The 20191-nt window shown below is 36.0% G+C and overlaps 1 protein-coding gene across 14 annotated transcripts in view; it reads left to right on the top strand.

Moving 5' to 3' along the window:
- LOC105481988 (homeobox containing 1) overlaps window positions 1–20191 on the top strand; it is a 167105-nt gene that overhangs the window by 84193 nt on the left and 62721 nt on the right. For all 14 annotated transcript variants that reach the window (XR_003018109.2, XR_003018108.2, XM_011741795.3 and 11 more), the window contains exon 4: window positions 6294–6379. Coding sequence is in view for 12 of the 14 variants with exons in the window: in XM_011741795.3 (XP_011740097.1) it covers window positions 6294–6379 (86 nt within the window). In the remaining 2 variants the exon portion in view is untranslated. The remainder of the gene's footprint in view (window positions 1–6293; window positions 6380–20191) is intronic.

Genomic DNA, 20191 nt, shown 5'->3' with positions numbered 1-20191 from the left:
TTGCTTGTTCACATTCCTCAACTCAAACATAAGACGTAGTTTTAAAAATCTTATAATTCATTCACTTTACAAATTTCACTCCTAAAAATTTCAAGATACATAATGGAGATTTTTTTTTTTTTTTTTTTTTTTTGAGACAGAGTCTCACTCTGTCAACCAGGCTGGAGTGCAATGGTGCAATCTGGGCTCACTGCAACTTCTGCCTCCCAGGTTCAAGTGATTCTCATGTCTCAGGCTCCCTAGTAGCTGGGATTACAATGTGCACCACCACCCCCAGCTAATTTTTGTATTTTTAGTACAGACGGGATTTCACTATGTTGACCAGGCTGGTCTCGAACTCCTGGCCTCAAGTGATCCTCCCACCTCGGCCTCCCAAAGTGCTGGGATTACAGGCATGAGCCACCGTGCCCAGCCCATAATGGAGATTTTTTTGTATAACTTCATCAAGTTATAATTGTACACCTTATCAACTCATTGAGAAACAGTGAGAAAGTAGCTTTCACTTTTTTCGTTTTTGAGTTAGGTTAAAAAAATAAAGGTAAACTAGGATATGAATTTAACAGATTGTTGAATATAACATTTTAGGAAGGACTTTAAAGCCAGAAATAACTGTTTTACATATTAATGTTTAAAAATGTATCTATTAATATATAAATATATGTGTAGGGGTATGTGTGTATACACATCTGCTAATATAGTGTATAGATACTAGTGTGTGTTTTATGTACATATTATGATATAATTTAAATATAATTTAATTTATCAGAATTTGTTAATAATGCCATACATTAAATATATTATTCTTAACCACCCATGTACTAAATTTTATGATATGTTAGTATTTTGTATAAAACTGAGGCTTTATTCTAAGTTGGTTATCTATAGGCTAAGTATTTTACTTGCATAGGTAGGATGTGCATGTTCTGTAGATAAGACAAAATGGTCATGATATCCAGTTACTATGTTATTGATACGTATATAGTAACTTTTATTTTTGAGTGAATTTTTAAAATTTAAAGTTATACTTTGTCTCCATGGGTAAAAATGTATGGGGATAGGTTTTATTCAAATGTGAAAGAAATTTGTACATCATTGTATTTTTCCAAGTGTGAAATAGTCTGTCTTGGCAGGTGTTGCTTCATCTCTGGAAGTCTTTCAGATAGATGATTACCTTTCAGAGATCCTAAAAAATGTGCAGTGTATATTAACTATGAAAATATGGAAGATCTTAAAGCATATCATTTTTAAAACAGGTGGTCTTTATTATTCTTTGTTCTAGAAAAGGAAGCAATGTCATTTCGAACTACTATAAATAATTCTTTTCCTTTCTGATTTGGTAAGCTTAAATCTATTTGAGAATAAAAATTTAAAGCTGTTTTATAAATTATCTAGATTGGGCTTTCCATTTTACAACCTTTTTTCTCCAACTACAGAATTGTTCATTCATTGAACAAATTAAGCTCTATTATATGCAAACCCCATAAATGAATAAGGCACAATCTTTGTGCTAAAGGACTAAGGACTTTACAGCGTAGTAGGAGAGATAAGACAAGATTAGAAACAACCATAATACAGAACAGCATGTAATATATTAGCATGTGAGTAGTAGTATTGAAATGTTAAAGTTAGCCATTGCAAGAAGATACCTTTTTTAGCTGTGAAGATCAGGGAGAACTTCTTTGAATAGATGACAGTTAAATTGTGTCTTAGTAAAAGGGGATTCCACAAAGAGGCATTACTGATGAATTCATCCAGATATTAAGAAAGATCTGTAAGTAACAGTGAAAGTTTAGCAAATTATAAAAATAATGGCAATGGAGGGTGGGAAGGAAGAATTTCATCCTGGCGTGGAAATCACCAGATGAATCTAGCATGGCAATGATTTCAAAAGGGAAGTAGGAGGCAATGACATGGACTTGAACTGGTTAGCTACAAGTCAGGTGGGTATCTTATCTTGAAGTAAGTAAGCTGTGGAATGAAAGACAAGATCAGCCTGCTCTTCACTTTAATTCCATAAGACTTGAGGCATAGAAATCTTGAAGAGTATGAGATTTTATAAGAGAGGAAGGAGGGGATTTATTCTTTTTAAGGAGGATGTAAAATTGCAGATGAAGAGAGGAAGTGAGGGGTGGGAGAAGATGAGATAATTAGATTTAGAGTAAATGAAGTTTTTACACTAACAAAGTGGTGATTCTTAGATTACAATGAGGACAATAGGAGTAGCAGGTCCTTGAAGGCTGAATGAGGAGAGAATGAGGGAAGGAGGTGATGTCAAAGTTTGAACAACAAAGCTAACCCACTAGAATGGAACTTTTAAAAATATTTAAGAGAATTGGACACAATGAAAATAGAATGTGTTTAGTATTTTGAAAATACCTAGTGAAACCAACTAAATGACACATCGCTGCTTGTGTATAGAATTCTTTTAATGCCACCTTAAAGTACCTGGTACAGATGTTTACTTCGGTCTTATATGATTACAGCAGATCATTTGTTTCTTCTTTTCTTGGGAACCTTTCTGAAGTTTTATAACAATTTCAAAAAAAATTTTGCAATGAATTTTTGATTCTATGTATTACAGACATATGTATACACACAATATTTAATTTCATTGCTAGGAGACAAATTTTAAAAGCCTTGTGAAGGGAGTATTGATGCTTTTTGTTGTTGTTGTTGTTGTTAGATGGAGTCCCACTTTGTTGCCCAGTGGCGCAATCTTGGCTCACTGCAGCATCCACCTCCTGGTTTCAAGCAATTCTCATGTCTCAGACTCCCAAGTAACTGGGATTACAGGAGTGAGCCACTGTACCTGGCCAATGCTTTTATTTTATCAGATGATACAGCCAGGGCCCAGCTTTGTTAAATGTCTTGCCCTTGCACACCCTTATCTTTTAAGTCTTTTCTTTTGCTTTTTGAAAAAGCTCTCTGGTAAAGCAGTAAAGAGTTTTTTCTTTTTTTTTTTTTTTTGAGATGGAGTCTCGCTCTGTCACCGAGGTTGGAGTGCAGTGGCACGTTTTTGGCTCACTACAACCTCCGCCTCTGGGGTTCAAGCAATTCTCCTGCCTCCGCCTCCTGAGTAGCTGGTATTACAGGCACATGCCACCACACCTATTTGTTAAATATTTTTTTTTAACTATTTGTTTAACTATTTGTTAAATATTTTTGGTAGAGACGAGGTCTCACCATGTTGGCCAGGCTGATCTTGAACTCCTGACCTCAAATGATCCGCCTGCCTCAGCCTCCCAGAGTCCTGGGATTACAGGCGTGACCCACCGTGTCTGTCTATTTCTATGTTTTTAAACATTATTGATACTTAGAAACTTGTCAAATATCTAAAAATGAAAATTGCTACTGTTTGACATATTTTTGGGATTCCTTCTGTCTTGTGCAGTCCTTAATAATATCATGCTGCAAGGCTGTGAATAATTTACAAACTGGATATTTCCTATTTCAATAATTGAGTGTTATCTGTTCTGTATGATTTAGTGTCTAAATGAATTTGATTTGAAATAAATTGATTTAAATATCAATGTAAATTAGTCAAAAAACCTATTTAATTCTTTCCTCCACAAAGGTACGTTTTTTAATTTAACCTGAAAAAATATTTTTTTAAATTCAGCTTCATTTTCCTAGATCATTCTATATATAGAAATGCAATACTTTATTTAAAAATTTTCAGATTAATTTTATAGTTATATTAGAAACCAAATGATTTGTTTTGTTTATATAAGCCAATTGAAATAGTGCTGAAGTTATCTCTTGCACACTGATTATTGATGCACATTTGAAAGCTTTTGTTCTACATTACCTGCATTTTAGTCAGCAATTATTTTGTTTGACTTTAAAATATATTTATTTGTACGTTTTTCTTTTTTGTATACACAATTTTTAAATAAAATGTGAATGCGTGTTTTTCAAAGAAATATTTCAGGCTGGGCGCAGTGGCTCACGCCTGTAATCCCAGCACTTTGGGAGGCTGAGATGGGTGGATCACGAGGTCAGAAGATCGAGACCATCCTGGCTAACATAGTGAAACCCCATCTCTACTAAAAATACACACACACACACACACACACAAAATTAGCCTGGCGTAATGGCGGACACCTGTAGTCCCAGTGAGTTGGGAGGCTGAGGCAGGAGGATGGCGTGAACCCGGGAGGCGGAGCTTGCAGTGAGCTGAGATTGTGCCACTGCACTCCAGCCTGGGCGATTGAGCGAGACTGTCTCCAAAAAAATATTTCAAATATAGACAGGCATTTTGGGAAGAATCTAACCAGAATCTAGATCAGTATGAGAAAATTTAAATACTGCATTAGGCAGCTGATTATTTTTTTCCTTTAAGAATATTTTTGGTTAGGATTTCCAACTGATAAATCAGCAGTATACTATAGAGCTACAGATTGGAAACTCACCACTATCACCTCTCTGTTTTTTTCCAGAATTCCCCAAAGGGAGCATGGTCTTACAACAGAGCATGTAACAACTACTCATCAGGGAGCTAAAATCCCTCATCCAAGTTAAATCACAACTCACTGTTTTTGGATAGGATACTTAAGTTCCTCCAAATAGTCTACAGAGAAATGTGAACCCCTAAAAAGAGTTTGTGGTTCTTTCACAAAACAATTATTAAGGTTTTGTGATCCTTTGTCTCAGATCAAGGGTCAGCAAACTTCTTCTCTAAAGGACTAGAGAGTAAAAATTTTAGACTTTGTGGCCAAGAGGCAAATTTAAGGATATAATGAAGAGACATAGGCTGGGTGCGGTTGCTCACACCTGTATTACCAGCACTTTGGGAGGCCAAGGCAGGAAGATCACTTGAGGTTAGGAATTCAAGACCAACCTGGCCAACCAACATGGTGAAACCCTGACTCTACTAAAAATACAAAAATTAGCCGGGTGTGGTGCTGCATGCCTGTAACCCCAGCTACTCAGAAGGCTGCAGGAGAATTGCTTGCGCCCGGGAGGTGGAGGTTGCAGTGAGCCGAGATCATGCCACTGCACTGCAGCCTGGGCAACAGAGTGAGATTCCGTCTCAATTAAAAAAAAAAAAGGATATCATGTAGAGCCACATACAAGACAGAAAACAAACAGCCACAAATTTTTATTGACAAAAGTCAATACAGAATAATAATAATTGGGTAGAGTTTTTAAAAATATAGGCCTACTAGTCAGAAGAGTGAAATTGCAAGGGGAGGGATAATATTTTGCTTAGTTTGTGTTTATCGTTTGCATTTTCTGTCATCAAATCAATTGCAAATGTCCATCTCTGAAAATGATCCTTAGCTCACAGGTTGTGTAAAAATAGGTGGCAGGCTAGAATTAGCCCATAGGCCATAATTTGCTGACCCCTGTGTTAGATAAGAAGTTACCTCTAAACAGAAACCACTGCTCTATTTATGTAATCCTTTTGAAGATAAAGCATTGAAAGAGAGATTGGTCAGTTTTAAGGGTTTAACTATAATTTTTGTTTATTAAATCTTGTTCTGGTGAAATAACAGAAGTCTTGCCACTCATTGTCATTTTTGTGGATGTCTGGTCTTTTGAGAATTTGTTGAGTCTTTAAGTAAAAATTTGGAACAAGCATTTTAGTGGAGGAAAAATGAGGTCTATAATGTATTCCCAAGGACACAGAATATTGTGTAGTTTTAAGTATTCTTATATATAATACAAAATGAATAAATGCCTTTTTAATACTAAAACTTTATATTCAACCGATCCCACTTTTTTTGTTTATACAGGAAAAGAAGTTAAAGGGCAAGCCTTTCTTCAAATGGCTAACATTTTTACAGTTGTGGGAACGATGATTTCTTTTTCCTTAATCATTTTAAAGGTTTTTAAATGAACATTGTTCATGCAGTTGTGTAGTTAACATGCAAGCCCACAGTCTGCTCACAACTGAATTTGTTGTTGTTGCTCTTTATTTTTCTAGGATTTCTGTCTCTGTAAGATACATTCATTCCCCAGTAATGAAACTTTGTATATACCATATGACAGCCTTGTTCCTAATATGAATTATACAGAGCATGCGATTAACCATCCTCTGGTATGAGACTTATATCTGTTATGATCTTCACTAAAGCGTCTGTCTGATGGTGTGATGTTTTAGGACTTGAATATTTGGTGTTTCTTGGTTCATTGTAATTTCATATTTTCACACAAGTTTGGTCTGTTTACCCTTTATTTTTGTGTCCTTTCTGTGTTCTCCCCACCTCTCTGCTTCACCTTTCTTTTAGCAAAGATGAGGATTTCTACCTTCAACATACATTGTTGGTCTTGTCTTCTGTTTTTGTTAGGAGGGACAGCAGTGTGATAAAAGAGGAAATCAAAGCCTTTCTTGCCAATCGGAGGATTTCCCAAGCAGTTGTTGCACAGGTAACAGGTAAGAGCTGAAGAGCCCTTTATTCTGGAATCATGTCTAGTCTCTGCCTTCTGGTGCAGATGTTGGAATAATGCTTGCATTTCTGCATTGCAGTGCAGATCTGTCAACTTAGGCATAATTATGTATGCCTGTGATTTAAAACCCATTGTCTCCAATATCACCGAACTTCTCTAGTGATTTTTTTTGACTTGTGCTAGTAAACTTTATAGCATTTGTAATAAGCACAAAATTCCCTATTTTGTGGCTAAAAAAGGTTCCTATAGTTTGCTTTTGATTGTAACAGAGCGTATGACACATGCACATCCAACTGCTTTCTATACTATATATTTTTAAAAGCTTTGTAGTCCTCCAAGTATAATCCCTGATTATACATACAGTTAAAAAAATGATTCATGAGGGTAAAGAAAGTTGTTTTTTAAACCACTTTTGCATATGTAAAAGCATTCCTTGAAACATTACTGAGAAGAGTTACCATTGTCTTCTCTTTGTTCTTTATATCCCATCCCATTCTCCACCCCCACCCAAGCCCCATCCTTAGTATGTGGTGTATTTTGTCATTCTCTATTCAGATTGCATTTTTTAATGAAGTTCTTAAATTTGGGGGCAGATGTCTTTTGTTTGTTAATGTGTGAACTTCCTTTCTTAGATCTCAGTGATTTATAAGATCCTTAAAAAATTAACTGGGCCTTAGTCATTAGAAGAACCGGACACTCTTTCAAGTACATTTTGTAGTTGCAATGTTGTTATACTTTGTATATTGATAGATATAAAAATTAATTCTCCCCTCCTTTTATTAACATTCTACTAGCTGGCTATGTGAATTTGGGCTTTTTAACCTCTGTGCCTCCGTTTTCTTCCTTCTACAATGAAATACTTGGATCTGATCTTCAACAATAACTTACGATTTAAAAATATTATTTCTGTTCTCCAGACCATGATACATATTGGAACTAATTTACCTAAAAGGTTGTTACTGGCCATTAATTTTGTTAAAAATGAAACTCCAGAGTTTAGAAGTCTTACATTTCATCCCAAGTATCTAAGGTCAGCCAATCTTTTATAGTGTGTGTGTGTGTGTTTAATATATTACACTAGTAATATATTTTTATAAACGACACTTTTGTTTATGGTAAAATACTTTAATTAAAGGTATCCTTCGGTGTAGAAGTCTTATACCAAAGGATAGTGTGTTAGTTTAGTTGTTGTAGTATTTAGGTGTTTTTCTATAGGATATTTAAAATATGTTGTTAACCTTTATCTTCAAGGACCAAGTTATGGTGCTTAATGCAATGTAAGGACAAGTCAAGCAGGTTTCAGTGAAACTCACTGATTTGGACTTTGAAAAGATGAAATGTTGTCTTTCAGTACTTATATTTCAGCCTCCATTACTAGAAGCAATAGTATCTTCCAGTTTGCCAGCCTAAAACTAAAAAGACAAAATTTTAGTGTTACAGAATAGCATTGCAATGTTGATTTTTTTTTTTTTTCAGGTAGAAGCATTTCTTAGTGTATTGAATTCCCTGAATCTTGAATCATTTAGGACTTTTAAAATAGTAGCTTTGAAACCCATCCAACCTTAGTTAATACAAATCATAGTAACATACCTTTAAAAAGCATTTCTTGAACATATCTAAAGGCATTGGATAAACCATAATGGGTTAAACATGATGCATTAAATATAGTATTGCTTTTTTGGAAAGGGAAACTGAAAGATATGTTTTCCCATCTTGCTATTCAAAATATAGTACATGGAACAGCGTTTTTGGCATCACCTGGGAGCTTGTTAGAATTGTAGAAATACTGAATACTGCTCTAAATGTGCTGAAACATAATTTACATTTTAACCACAAGCCCAGGTGATTTCAGTTTGAGAAATGCTATTCTAGGAGACTGGTAAACTTTACTGACTTTAACTTCAGTGGATTGGAATTGTTTAACATTACCTCACTCAGTAATGGTCATCATGATGCCATCCCCTGTTTTTATTTTTGTTTTTGTTTGTTTGTTTTTTTGTTTGTTTTTGGTTTTGTTTGAGACAGGGTCTTGCTCTGTTCCCGAGGCTGGAGTGCAGTGGCCGGTGATCATGGCTCACTGCAGCATCCACCTCCTAGGCTCCAGTGATCTTCCCATATCGGCCTCCTGAGTAGCTGGTACTACAGTTGTGCACCAACATACCTGGCTAATTTTTATTTTTCACTTTTTCTTTTTTTTGAGATGGAGTCTTGCTCTGTCGCCCAGGCTAGAGTGCAATGGTGTGATCTCAGCTCACTGCAACCTCCGCCTCCTAGGTTCAAGTGATTCTCCTGCCTCAGCCTCCCAAGTACCTGGGATTACAGGCGCCCACTACCATGCCTGGCTATTTTTTGTGTTTTTAGTGTAGGTAGGGTTTCACCATATTGGCCAGGCTGGTGTTGAACTCCTGAGCTCAGGTGATCCACCCACTTCGGCCTGCCAAAGTGCTGTGATTACAGACATGAGCCACCGTTCCCAGCCTATTTTTTACTTTCTGTAGAGATGAGGTTTCACCATGTTGCTCAGGCTGGTCTTGATCTCCTGGGATTACAGGTATGAGCCACCACACCCGACCATCATCTTCTGTTTTTGCAAGCAAGAACTGAAAATACAGTTACACATTTATTATCTATTGTACCACATGGACCTTTCTTTTGCTGCCATAACTATGGGATTTGGTGGTGTTACAAACCTATTTCCCCCTTTCAGCCTCACCCCAACTTGTTCTTCCTCCTCTTCATTTCTACTCCAAAAGCTTGAGTTCCTCTTCCCTTGATCAGATATCTTTTGATGATTCTCCATTGTCTAAAAAATGAAATTTCTTGTAATCTGACTCCAGTCTTCTCTTTTGTTGCCATCCTCTATTCAGTATGCCCCCAGCTGAATTTCACTATTTGCCATTCCCAGAATTCTGCTCAGTTGGATGCTTCCGAAGTTTTGTTTGTGCCAAAGATATCTTTCACCTCCTCATCCCAGCCTTATGAATTTCTGTTTATCAAGATTATCTCAGTTGTTACCCTCATTTTAACTTCTAGACCAATTTAGTCCTTGCAGACCTCTCTTTTTTTCTGAAATGAATTACACTTAGTTCATCACCCTGAGGTTTAGTACTCATTTTAGTTATGCATTTTAGAGCAGTGTTCTTCAAGAGTGACCTTTCCTTACACAAAGAGTCTAGCATTGTGCATGTACTCTGAACATTCCATGTTTATCTAGCCACCTTATAGTATAAGAGGAGAACTGGTGATGCTGACACAAGCTATACATGTGAAAATTTGTCCAGTGTGACTTTCTTCAGTGGTGTGCCCTCTCCAAAAATAATAATTCATTTGCTCGACAAATGCTGTGTGAATTTTTGCCGTTAAGGAACTTGCATTTTTCCTTTATCTACTTCAGTTGTTTATATCAGGCCTGGGGAATGAGGATGATTGATAACCATATTGGTTCGTTGTCCTATTGGTCAATTTACTGAACTCCTATGTTTTTTGTGTATTATTGTGTTAACATTTTTTTACCCAGACTGCCCAGCCATCAAGCTAAACTCAGGGGCAAGGCTTCTCATTGCAGAGAAGAGATCCAGCTAGAGAATAGTGAGGCGGTAGAACTGAATAAAGCCTTGTCCTCGTAATTGGTCCACTTAGGTTAGAGTGAACCTGAGTATGGAAGCCTTCTGGTCACCTAGAGCTCACTCCCTGCAGTACCTCATCAGTGTATATACATATTTTTTTGTCTTTAAACAAATTAGTCAAGTGTATCTTCAAAGAATATGTACCTAATGAAATCTACCTTAAGGTTTAGGATGTGGTTATCCTGAATCTTATAACAAGTTATCTTAAAAAGATTTAAGTTCAACTCTAATATGTGAAATAAGTCAACCTTGAGATAAAAATGAGAACGAGTGGTGCATAACAAAAGAAAATGCTAAATAAAAAGTGTAATGAGGTGCAAAATTATAACACATGTGCTTGTTCCAGAAACAAATACAGAAGTTTCTTTTTATAGATTCAGAGGATTTCTATAATAAGATAAACAAGAAGTTCATGGGTGGGGTCTGTATAAATAATATCCTACTGATAGGAAAAATGACAGTATAAACAGGATATAATAACAGTGCCTGCTGAATTCCCAGCATGTTATTTGTAGCTTCTTTCACAGTCGCAGCTGTTCCCACCAAGGGTGGATTTTTACCTCTGTAAGAGGTCAGCCAAGATTCTAAATTCTCACTAACAATGGTGGGTTGGTAAGCATAGTCTTTGCTTTAGTAATAAGCACATGTATTCTCTATTCACTTTCAGGGTAAAGTGTTTTCTTAGGCTGTTTAAGAATGCTTAAAAATAGTTTTTTTTAATGACCTTTGGGGAAAAAAATCAAGCATGCAGAATAAATGAGTAAATGGGCAGAGCCTGATGAGCGCTTATCAGCCAAAGAAATATACTAATTTGATGCATCTCCTCTGAAGAAATAAATACACAGAAGAAGAAAAAAACAGCGCCTCAGAATTTTAAGAAATTTACCATAATTTTATTTTCTTAAAATGTAGTATAATGAAGAAATAACAGAATCTCAATGTTCTGGTCTTTCTGCCATAAAATAGCCTTGTGACCCAGAGTCTCATTTTCCTTATTTATAAGATAAAGGACTTTGACTAAATAGTTTCTTTCTTAGGTCCATTTGAACTGGCTGCTCTAACGAAATACCATGAACTGGGTGGCTTATAAGCAACTGAAATTTATTTCTCACATTTCTGGAGGCTGGGAAGTCCAGAATCAAGCCAGATTCAGTGTCTGGTGAGAGCCTGCTTTCTGACTTACAGACCATGCCATCTCATTGTGTTCTCACATAATGGCAGGAGGAAAGGGTCTCTCTTGGGCCTCTTTTATTGGGGGACTAATTCTGGTTCATAAGGATTCAACTCATATGACCTAATCACCTCCCAAAGATCCCACCTCCTAAAATCTTGGAAGTAACAATTTCAACAAGTAGGAATTTTAGAGGGACATAAACATTCAACCATAGCAGCTTCTATATATCTTTTCTAGCTGTCAAATTCTATTGTTTTTAAGTTGTAAATGCATTTTATCAGATGTGCATCTTACCTGTACCTAGTGATTCTCATTCCCAAAACATAAGAATTTGTGTAAGACAAGTTCTGAACTGGTTTTACAAATGTTCCAACTGTACTCAGATCAATTCCTTTTTAACTTATCTCTAAAATATGGGATAAAACCACTGCATATTCTATTTAATTATAGCAAAAAAATTTTTACAAAGGTAAAGAATTAAGTTCCCTAATCAGAGAACTTAAGATCAGACATTAAAAATCAACTAAAGTTTCAGTATATTAAAAACAACAACCACCACCACTTCATTTTCTACAGTAGTTTTAGGTTCACAGCTGCCTTCCATACATCCCCCTGACCCACTATCACCATCCAGCACCAGAGTGGTACCTTTGTTAATGCCAGTGAACCTACATTACACGTCATTGTCACCCAAAGTTCATAGTTTATATTGGTTTTGCACATTCTGTGGTTTTTGGACAAATGTTTAATGACATGTATCCACCATTGTAGTATCACACAGAGTTGTTCCACTGCCCAAAACATTCTCTGTGCTTTTGCCTGTTCGTCCCCTCCTCCCCTCAACTCCTGGCAACCTTTTTATTGTTTCCCTAGTTTCGCCTTCCAGAATGTCATATAGTTGGAGTCATACAGTGTGGAGCTTCAGATTGGCTTCTTTCACATAGTAATACACATTTCACGTTCCTCCCTGTCTCTTCATGGTTTAATAGCTCATGTCCTTTTAGCACTGAATAATATTCCATTGTCTGGATGTACCACAGTTTCTCTATTCACCTACTGGATGGCATCTTGGTTGCTTCCAAGGTTTGGCAATTATGAATAAAGCTGCTATAAACAAGTGGAATTTCTATCTATATTAGTAAAGCAATGCTGGTAGACTATAAGTCACAGACTGTGGAATTGTCCTATTATAATACAACCAGAAATAATTATCTTGCTCATTTAACAAGATTTTATGAATTTCTGCCTAATGGATTTTACCAGTTTTATGTGGATCTCCAATTTGAAGGCTATCACCTATCTACAGAATGGGTGGGCTTCTACATGAAAGATGTAATTCTCTCTCCAAATGGAAGAGGTTTAGAATTTTTCTTTTTGTTAGCAGAAACCTTCTTTTCAAATCTTCTCTGAATGTACTTCATTCACTCACGTTATAATTGTTTTCGCAGAGTGCATGTTGGGATTTTCTTTTGTTTTGCAGCCTTGGGGGAATAGGAACAGATGTTATTCCATGGTTCAAAAAATTCTTACTTTTTAATCTCATTTCCTTCTGTCTTCTTTAATTTTTTGGAAAACTATTTTCTTATAAACATAACACATGAAGTTACTTTTTTTTTCCCTCATAGGAAAAAACCAGCCTTTTCTACATCTAAATGCCCATATTTTCTCACTTTGTTGACAGCTAAGTGAGGAACTGGAGTGAAAATAATTTTGGAGGATATTTTTTGTTGTTTGAAAATCAGTTCTGTACAGTTATTGAAATTCATTGTCCTGCCAGGGCTTCGATCATCTCAGATACAATGCATAGGAGTATACATTTTTGGTGTAAATACTAGGAAGACTCATTGTCAGGTATAAAATGGCATCTCTTTCACCTGTATATAAAGGAGAAACTGTATTTTTAAAAACACTACCCTACCACAGGCCCTGACAATGACTTATAAAGGTTAGGCACAGATGTGGTTTTTCCCTCATTCAGTAATTACCATTTTTGTTTCTCTCCAGTTCTTGTTTCCTAAGATTATGGGGAAAAGCCTGTACTTAGATACAATGTTCCTTTGATTGTTGTGTGAAATATTTCTTGCCTAATGTAATTTAAAAATTGTTATATTAAATATGTTAATTGTTAAATATACAGGAATAAATGACAAAAAGAGGAAGTGATACCCAAGTAAGAAAGTCAGAAGGTATCTGTGCGTGATAAAATAGCAAAACCTTAGATTCAGCTGTAGTCTGTCAGTCTTAAACGGTGGCTCAAGCCTGTAATCCCAGCACTTTGGGAGGCCGAGACGGGCGGATCACGAGGTCAGGAGATCGACACCATCCCGGCTAACACGGTGAAACCCCGTCTTTACTAAAAAATACAAAAAACTAGCTGGACGAAGTGGCGGGCGCCTGTAGTCCCAGCTACTCGGGAGGCTGAGGCAGGAGAATAGCGTGAACCCGGGAGGCGGAGTTTGCAGTGAGCTGAGATCCGGCCACTGCACTCCAGCCTGGGCGACAGAGCGAGACTCCGTCTCAAAAAAAAAAAAAAAAAAAAGTTTTACTCAGAGTGAGACCTTAAATCAAGGTGCTGCAAATAGTTTTGTCAGGAAGATGTAATACTATATTTAGTGTTACTAAATCTACTTAAGGAACTGACGCTTGCACTAACTAAACTACAGCTGAGAGCCTTGATACCTGAGAGGCCTATAAAATTTTGAAGCAGTGTTTCAAATTATTTTGGCTTAGAAGAAAAGTTTCTAATATCAGAATGTGTCAACTTCAGCTAAATTTGACTATATCATTTGATTCTCACAAAATAAACTTGGAGATATGCAGGGGAAATTGTTTTTTTCTTTGTTTTTATTACCTTTAAGATAAAATTTACCTAAGAGTATAGGTTTCTGAGTTGTACCAAACTTATACAGTAGTATAATCATTACCAAATTCAAGATATGAGTATTTCAGTATTCCAAGAAGTTGTCTCATGCATCTTTGCAGTCAAATACTGTTATCCCACCCCCAGTCCCTGGCAACCATTCATCTGTATTCCTTCACTATTGATTTGACTTTTCTAGAATTTCATGTCAGTGGAATCATAAAAAACATACCTTTTATGTCTCCAACTTCTTTCATTTAGCATGATGCTTTTAAGATTCGTGAGTGTTCTTACATGTTTCAGTCATTATGCCTTTTGAATGCTGAATACTAATCCATTGAATGGATATAACAAAATTAGTTTACCCATTAGTCAGTAGATGGACATTTGGATTGTTTCCAGGGCCTGACTATTTTGAAATAAGCTGCTATGAACATTTTGTGTACAAGTTTTTGTGTTGGATTATGTTTTTATTTTCTATGGGTAAATACCCAGGAGTGGGATTGTGGGGTTGTTGGTAAATATACATTTAACTTTTTGAGAAACTGCCAAACTGTTTTCCGGTGTGGCTCCACCATTTTGTCTTCCCACCAGCAAAGAATGAGGTCTTACTGCTCTGCATTCTCTTCAGTGCTTGGTGTTTGTGCTTCTCTGTGAGTTTAGTCATTCTAGTGCAGTTATAATGATATCTCACTCTAGTTTTATTTCGCATTTTTCTAATGACTAATTATGTTGAGCATCTTTTTATATGATCATTTGTTATTCATGTATCTTCTTGGGTGAGATGTCTGTCAAATCTTTTGTCTATTATTTTTTGCCTTATTTATTATTATCTTTTGCCTTATTTATTATAAGAGCTCTTTGTATATTCTGGGTACAAGTCCTTAAATATACAGATATACATATTTTCTAGTCTAAGGCTTGCGTTTTCATTTTCTTAATATCTTTCAAAGAGCAAATGTTTTAAATTTTTATGAAGTTATGTTTATCCTTTTTTTTCTTTTGTGGGATCTTGCTTTTTGTGTTCTAAGAAAATTTGCTTAAACAGGGCCGGGCGCCGTGTCTCACGCCTATAATCCCAGCACTTTGGGAGGCTGAGGCGGGCGAATCACAGGAGGTCGGGAGTTTGAGACCAGCCTAACCAACATGGTGAAACCCCGTCTCTACTAAAAATACAAAATTAGCCAGGCGTGGTGGTGCTTGCCTATAATCCCAGCTACTCGGGAGGCTGAGGCAGGAGAATTGCTTGAACCAGGGAGGCGGAGGCTACGGTGAGCTGCGCCATTGCACTCTAGCCTCGGCAACAAGAGTGAAACTCTGTCTCAGGAAAAAAAAAAAAAAAAAGGAAAATTTGCTTAAACAAAGTCTCAAAGATTTCCTCATGTTTTCCTTTGTAAGTTTTATAATTTTAGCTCTTACATTAGGTCTGTGGACCATTTAAAGTTAATTTTTGTATTGAGATAAGGCTTGAGGCATTTTTTATTTTCTTATGGAGATCCAGTTGTTGGAACATCATTTTTTGAAAAGTCTAGTCTTTCCCCATTTGATTACTTTGTTATCTTTGTGGAAACTTAGTTGGACATCCATGCAAGGTCTGTTTCTGGGCTTTGTATTCTGTTCTGTCAATCTTTATTTGTATACCAATACAAACTGTAGATTATTATAAGTCTTGAAAGCAGAAAGTGTAATTCTCCCAATGTTGTTTTTCCTTTTCAAGATCACTATTGACTTTATAGGTCTTTTGTATTTTTATATACATTTTAAAACTAGCTTTCAGTTTCTACAAAAAGCACATCTGTAGTGAGATTGGGATTATGTTGAATATATAGCTCAATCTGACATTAGGAATTTCATCTTAATCATATCAAGTCTCAATCTATGAACACAGTTTGATACTTCTCCACTTGTTTAGGTCTTTTTTATTTTAACCATTTTAGTGGTTTTCAGTGTACACGTCTTGTACACATTAAATTCCTCTCTAAATATTTTATATTTTTGTTGCTATTATATTGGTATTATTTTTAATTTCGGTGCCCACTTCCTTGTTTCTTGTATCATAGATCAATTGTTTTTATTATATTGACCCGTGAACTTGCTTAACTCATTTATTTGTTCGAGTAGCTTTAAAAGATTTTTTTTGTTTAGGATTTTCTATACAATCATGTTATCTGTGAATAGAGATAATTTTACTTCTTCCTTTTCAATATGTCTTTCTTCTTTCTTTGTTCTTTTTCCCCTTTATTGAACTAGGACTTACAGGTCAATCTTGAATAGAGTGACAAAAGCAGACATCCTTACCTTGTTCCCAATCTTAGGGAGAAAACATTCAGTCTTTCACTGTTAAGTATGATCTTAGCTGTAAGTTTTTCATAGTTGCCCTTTACCAAGATTCCTTTCAAGGAAAGTTCTATTTATAATTTTTAATAGTTCTTACCATGATGGATGTTGTATTTTATCAAATGCTTTTCCTGAATCTTTTGAGATGACCATATGGTTTTTCTTGCTTAGTCTTGTTAATATGGTAAATCACATCGACTTATATTCTGGGAAAAGCCCCATTCAGTTATATTATCCATTTTACATTATTTCATTTAATTTGGTGATATTAAGAATTGTCACATCTGTGTTCATGAGGGACATTATTCTGGGTTTATGTTTTACTTCCTATGTTCTTTCTATTCTTTTTTTTTTTTTTTTTTTGAGACGATGTCTTACTCTGTCTCCCAGGGAGTGGCGCAATCTCGGCTCACTGCAACTTCTGCCCCGGGTTCAAGCAGTTCTCCTGTCTCAGCCTCTGGAGGGGATTATAGGTGTCTGCAACCACGCCTGGCTAATTTTTGTATTTTTAGTAGAGGCAGGGATTCAACATGTTGGCCAGGCTGGTCTCGAGTTCCTGACCGCAAGTGATCTGCCCACCTCGGCCTCCCAAAGTGCTGGGATTACAGGCGTGAGCCACTGTGCCCGGCCACTTTCTAGTCTTACAATGTCCTTATATAGTTTTGTTATCATAATAACATTGGCCTCATGAGATAAGTTGGGAAGTGGTCCTTTCTCTTGTATTTTCCAGAAGCATTTGTGTAGAATTGGTATTATTTCTTTCTTAAATGTCTTTGCAAATGTGCCTTTTTTTTTTATTATAGTGAATATCTTACACTGGTCATAATTTACTAACTGGATCTTAGGGCTTGTGCCCTGTACTCAAGTCAGCAGAATAGAATATAGAACAGTAGAGATTATTGGGTCCTTAATATTTGAAAGATTGCCAGCACTTTTCTACATGATTTTACTCATGGCAGGAATATTTTTCTCTTGCCAGTTGCCTAAAATAACAGATTTACTAACCACAAACCAAATTAAATTAGCTTTGAATAAGCAGTGGCCCTTCCCTTATGTCCTTGTGATGCCTGAGTAAAGAACATAGTTTTTACTTGCTATGCTATGAGATTTTGCTCCCTATAGTAGTTTTAAAAATATTGAGTGGCCTGTCACTAGATCTCCCAAACAGATCCATGAACACCATCTTGCTTTTGAACATGTTGATTTTAAAGTACAAGTCCTAATATTGCTCCAAGCTTATCATTGTTCTTGATGAGAAATGTAGTCCAGGATTCTTAGAAACTTTCTTAATGTGATCTTTCATTTAATGTTCTGAGTCATTTTAAGAACTAGAATATGCTATTTTCTTAAAAGTGCTTTTTTCTCCCTTGACAGTTTTAAACATACTGTCTTTTGCTTCCAAGCCCTTCCATTGCTGAACAGTTTTTGCAGGACATTTTATTACCAGTTTGTCTTGATTTTTCTAGGAGATAAAAAAGAGTCTTTGAAATGCTTGAGTGCTGTGTGTTAAAATAATTACTATCATGCATAAGAAATAATAAGAAGAAATCTCTTAAGCCATTGTTTAGCCACATTGTTTTTAGTCTTCAGCTTTATCATTAAGCTGAATCCCTATCAGTATCTAGCCGTCCAAGTGACTTATAGATGGCCAGTGGTTCTGCTTTTTACTAGCCTGCACCCTCTTAGCTAACCCTCTTTTTTTGGGGGGGGGTTTTATTTTTAGCTATAACTTGTTTAACACTATCAGGTGTTAGATGTCATGCTAACTGTTTTATATACTTGAGAAGCAGGTGTTAACTTCCTCAGTTACAAATGAGAAAACCCAGGCTTAAGGGGATTGACTCATTTGCCAATAGTCATGCAGTTAATTGCTGTTTGTTTTGCCACACAGCCACTGTTCTTTACATAGCAATTTGGTATACAGAGAAAATGTACTGCCATGGTCAAGGGCACTTTGTTGATGGACTGCCTGGCTTCAAAAATCTGATTTCCATCCCTTACTTATTATGTAACTTTGGCCAAATTACTTAAGCCTCAGTTTCTCCTCTTCTAGAAAATAGAAAGAATAACAACAGTACCTACCTAAACGGATTCTTGAGTGGATTAAATGAGTTAGTTTTGGTAAAGTTTCAAATGGCATATAGTAAATGCCATAGAAGTTTTTCTGTTATTATCGTTAACCATTATAATTGCTTAATTTTCAGCAGGCAATCATTTTTCATTCATGTCTCTCCAGTTAGACTTTCCTAAAGCTAAGTTTCCTGAGACTAAATATGTTAACCATAATTTTTATAGCTTTGGGAACTTTTGAACAATAAATTTACTTTTTATATTACAAAATATACTCATGTGGTTCAAACTTCAGAAGTACCCTTAGAAGAGTATACAATGCTGGCTGGGTGAGGTGGCTTACTCCTGTAATCCCAACACTCTGGGAATCCAAGGGAGGGGGGATCACGAGGTCAGGAGTCCAAGACCAGTCTGGTCAACATAGTGAAACCCCATCTCTACTAAAAATGCAAAAAATTAGCTGGGTGTAGTGGTATGTGCCTGTACTCCCAGCTACTCAGGAGACTGAGGCAGAAGAACTGCATGAACCTGGGAGGTGGAGGTTGCAGCGAGCCCAGATCCTGCCGTTGCACTCCAGCCCAGGCAACAGTGTGAGACTACGTCTCAAAAAAAAAAAAAAAAGAAGAGTATGCAATGCTAAATCTCCTTTCTCCTCTGTTCCTCAGCCATATCCCCTTCCCGGATGAGACTAATGTTAACAGTTTCTTCAGAAATTTTATTCATTTATTAGCAAATAAGTATGTCCATTGTCCTTTTGTGCCAAATGAACACCTAGGTTTTTTTAACTTGGAAATTGTTCCATGTCGGTATATAAGAGTATTATCAGTATTTTCGGAAAGAACATAGTATACCATCTTCTAGATGCATAAATTTCAACTATTAATAGTTAGCAATTAAGTAACTATTTTAAACTATTTTTTGCCTTTATTCCACACAAAATAGACACTACTTATGTAACAAATTAAATAAGGTATATTTTGATAAAGATTTAGATAAGATTTCAATTTGATGATGTATTATTCTTTAAGATATACATACTTTTGTATGAGTAGGATTTTTTAAAGTTTTGACTGTGTAATTTAGGAATTTATCCTATAGAAATATTTGCTTATGTCTAGAATGATGACAGTAGAAGAATATTTATTGCAGCATATCGTATGATAACAAAATGCTATAAATAACCTACATGTCCACTAGTAGAGGCTAGCTAGGTAAATTATAGTACATCTATACTATGGAGTACTATTTGCCCATAAAAGAATAAAGCAACTCTGTATGTCTCCAGTGGAATGAAGAAGGGGATAGGTTGTAAGGTATGGATGGAAGATGACTTATTTTTGTTCCTTTTGGATTTTGTACTCCATGTATAAGTTCTGTATTTTAAAAAAAATTCCAGCACCAATTTTAAAAACAAATATTATGTCACAGACTCAACAATAATCTCTACTGGCCAAATTCAACCCCAGGGTTACCAGTTTGTTCATTGTGCTCTCTGATACCAATGAGAATCATAACAGGATTTTGTTGTTTTTGTCAACATGAATCTAAAGTTTATCTTTAAGAAAAAACTACATAAGAATAACTTAAAGATTGTTTAAAAAGAACAGGGGAAGGCCAGGCATAGTGGCTCACACCTGAAATCCCAGTACTTTGGGAGACCAAGGTGAATGGATTACTTGAGGTCAGGATTCAGGACTAGCCTGGCCAACATGATGAAACCTGTCTCTACTA

Source organism: Macaca nemestrina, chromosome 8, assembly GCF_043159975.1.
Source record: "Macaca nemestrina isolate mMacNem1 chromosome 8, mMacNem.hap1, whole genome shotgun sequence".
In the NCBI taxonomy this organism is placed as follows: Eukaryota; Metazoa; Chordata; class Mammalia; order Primates; family Cercopithecidae; genus Macaca; species Macaca nemestrina.
Note: the sequence above shows the minus strand (reverse complement) of the source record. Positions and strands in the feature narration are given on the sequence as shown.